The sequence below is a fragment of the Sapajus apella genome, unplaced genomic scaffold (genome assembly GCF_009761245.1).
Source record: "Sapajus apella isolate SASKATOON/1434 unplaced genomic scaffold, GSC_monkey_1.0 scaffold11, whole genome shotgun sequence".
In the NCBI taxonomy this organism is placed as follows: domain Eukaryota; kingdom Metazoa; phylum Chordata; class Mammalia; order Primates; family Cebidae; genus Sapajus; species Sapajus apella.
Window position 1 is genome coordinate 41,477,457 of NW_022436951.1, and position 1,919 is coordinate 41,479,375.

At 53.7% G+C, this 1,919-nt stretch overlaps 1 protein-coding gene across 1 annotated transcript in view; it reads right to left on the bottom strand.

The window, feature by feature from the left end:
* Positions 1–1,919, bottom strand: part of TRIP13 (thyroid hormone receptor interactor 13) — a 23,371-nt gene that overhangs the window by 5,931 nt on the left and 15,521 nt on the right. Inside the window, exon 10 of the mRNA XM_032279179.1 lies at positions 1,248–1,401. Within this exon, the coding sequence (XP_032135070.1) occupies positions 1,248–1,401 (154 nt within the window). The remainder of the gene's footprint in view (positions 1–1,247; positions 1,402–1,919) is intronic.

Sequence of the window (1,919 nt, forward strand, 5' to 3'; positions counted from 1 at the left end):
CACACTGCTCCCGACACACTCACCACACCCGCTCGCCTGACTCACACTCACCACACCGCTCACCTGATTCACACTCACCACACCGCTCACCGGACACACTCACCACACCCGCTGGCCTGACTCACATACTCACCACACTGCTCGCCTGATACACTCAGCACACTGCTCCTGACACACTCACCACACCCGCTAGCCTGACTCACGCTCACCACACATGTCACTGTGCTCATGGCCACCATGTTGGTGCCTGTTATCACAATAGACGACTCAAGAACATGAGGTCACGTGGACCCCGACCTCCGATCGGGTGACGGCCCCATGACCACAGCTGCCAGTCCGCACTACGTCCATGCTGCTTCCTCTTTCAGGTAGGGATCCAAGCCAAGAGGCCCGGCACTGGAAAAGCCTGGGTGAGCTGAGGTCTAGGATTTGCGCAGTGGGGTGACCACAGCCAGTCACTAACGTCCCCCACATCGACTGGAGCCTCAAATAATGAACAGTGACGACTGTACTGTGCCAAAAGAACAAGACTGAGTCGTGGCCGTGGCTTCAACTGTCAGCTCAACCGGCCACATACAAAACTAGTTTTTTATTTTAAGACGAGAGTCAGTGTGCGTTGACCTACCTTGTGTTGGCCTAACCAAGTCGTTCTTAACTGAAGAAGCCGGACAAAGTCCATCTTAGCCTCTTCACTTATAGCTGTCCCCTGCATTAAGTATGCAGCTGGTGGCGTGTGTCTGCGGCAGGATGACACCAGGCACACCCAGGAACGCATTTGCTGGTAGATACCGAGTCAAGTGGCACCAGCAGCCCCTGGGGACGCAGATGTGAAGTACCCAGAGTCCCCGTATCTGTATGTTGCATGTCTTTTGTGACAGCTTAACCCCCTGCACCTGGCACTGTTTACTTCTTATGTTCTAGTTTATCTTTTAACTTTTTGCTTGCTCTGCTTCTGTGAAAAATTGCTTCAGCTAAGATTCCCCCCGCCTTTTTCAAACTAAGGTATAAAAAACCACCTAACTCTTTCCTTGGGGCGAGAGAATTTTGAGCATTAGCCGTCTCTCAGTCGCCGGCAATAAAAGGGCTCCTGATTCAACCTCCGAGTGTGGCGTATTCCTTTACTGGCTCGGGTATAACGAATGTGTATGTTGAAATCCTCCATACTGGAATGAGCTTATTTTAGGCTATCTCAGTTACTGAAGAACACATAAAAAATCACTTATCAGGAGAAAAAAAAATAAAGGTACCTTCATCAGTTCTTCCAAACAAGACAGGTAAATTTTGAAGATGGCCGCTGCAGAGGGCAGCCCGATGTACTGCTTGATGTCAGCCCTGTCCACGAAGGCCACGTCAATCTTCTCGGTGATGTTAGAGGTGGTCAGAATCACCACGTTGGAATGCCTATTTGGCCGAGAAGCAAGGACCACAGTCAGCGTGGCTGTCGGTGACCCGATTCTATCCTGCCCACTGGGCGAGGGGGTCGGCAGGGTGATGGCCTGCAGGCTGCCGACAGGAAGGAGGAGGGCCGTGCACCAACGCAGGCCAAGCAGACCCCACCTGGCCTTTGCTTCAGCTGCTCCTTGAGCCCCACTTGGCTCATTCCCTCACTGCCTTCAACCTTGGCCAAGATCTCACTTTGCAGCACGTCCCTGACTGTGCCACCTACTGTACGTCCTGGTGCCCACCACCACCTGGGCACGGCCACTCATCATCCCTGGACACACTGTGGAGCTGGATCACTTACCGCATCCACAGTCTGCTCTCCCCTCTAGGTCTAAACTCCACAGAGAGAGCCCCTGTTGTCTGGTCTGTTGACGGATGTCCCCCAAGGGCTCAGCACAAGCCAGCACAGAGCAGGCACACGGTGCCCTGGGGAGCTCGCTGTGCAGGCCTGGTGGGGCTTGGCTGCACATGAGGCA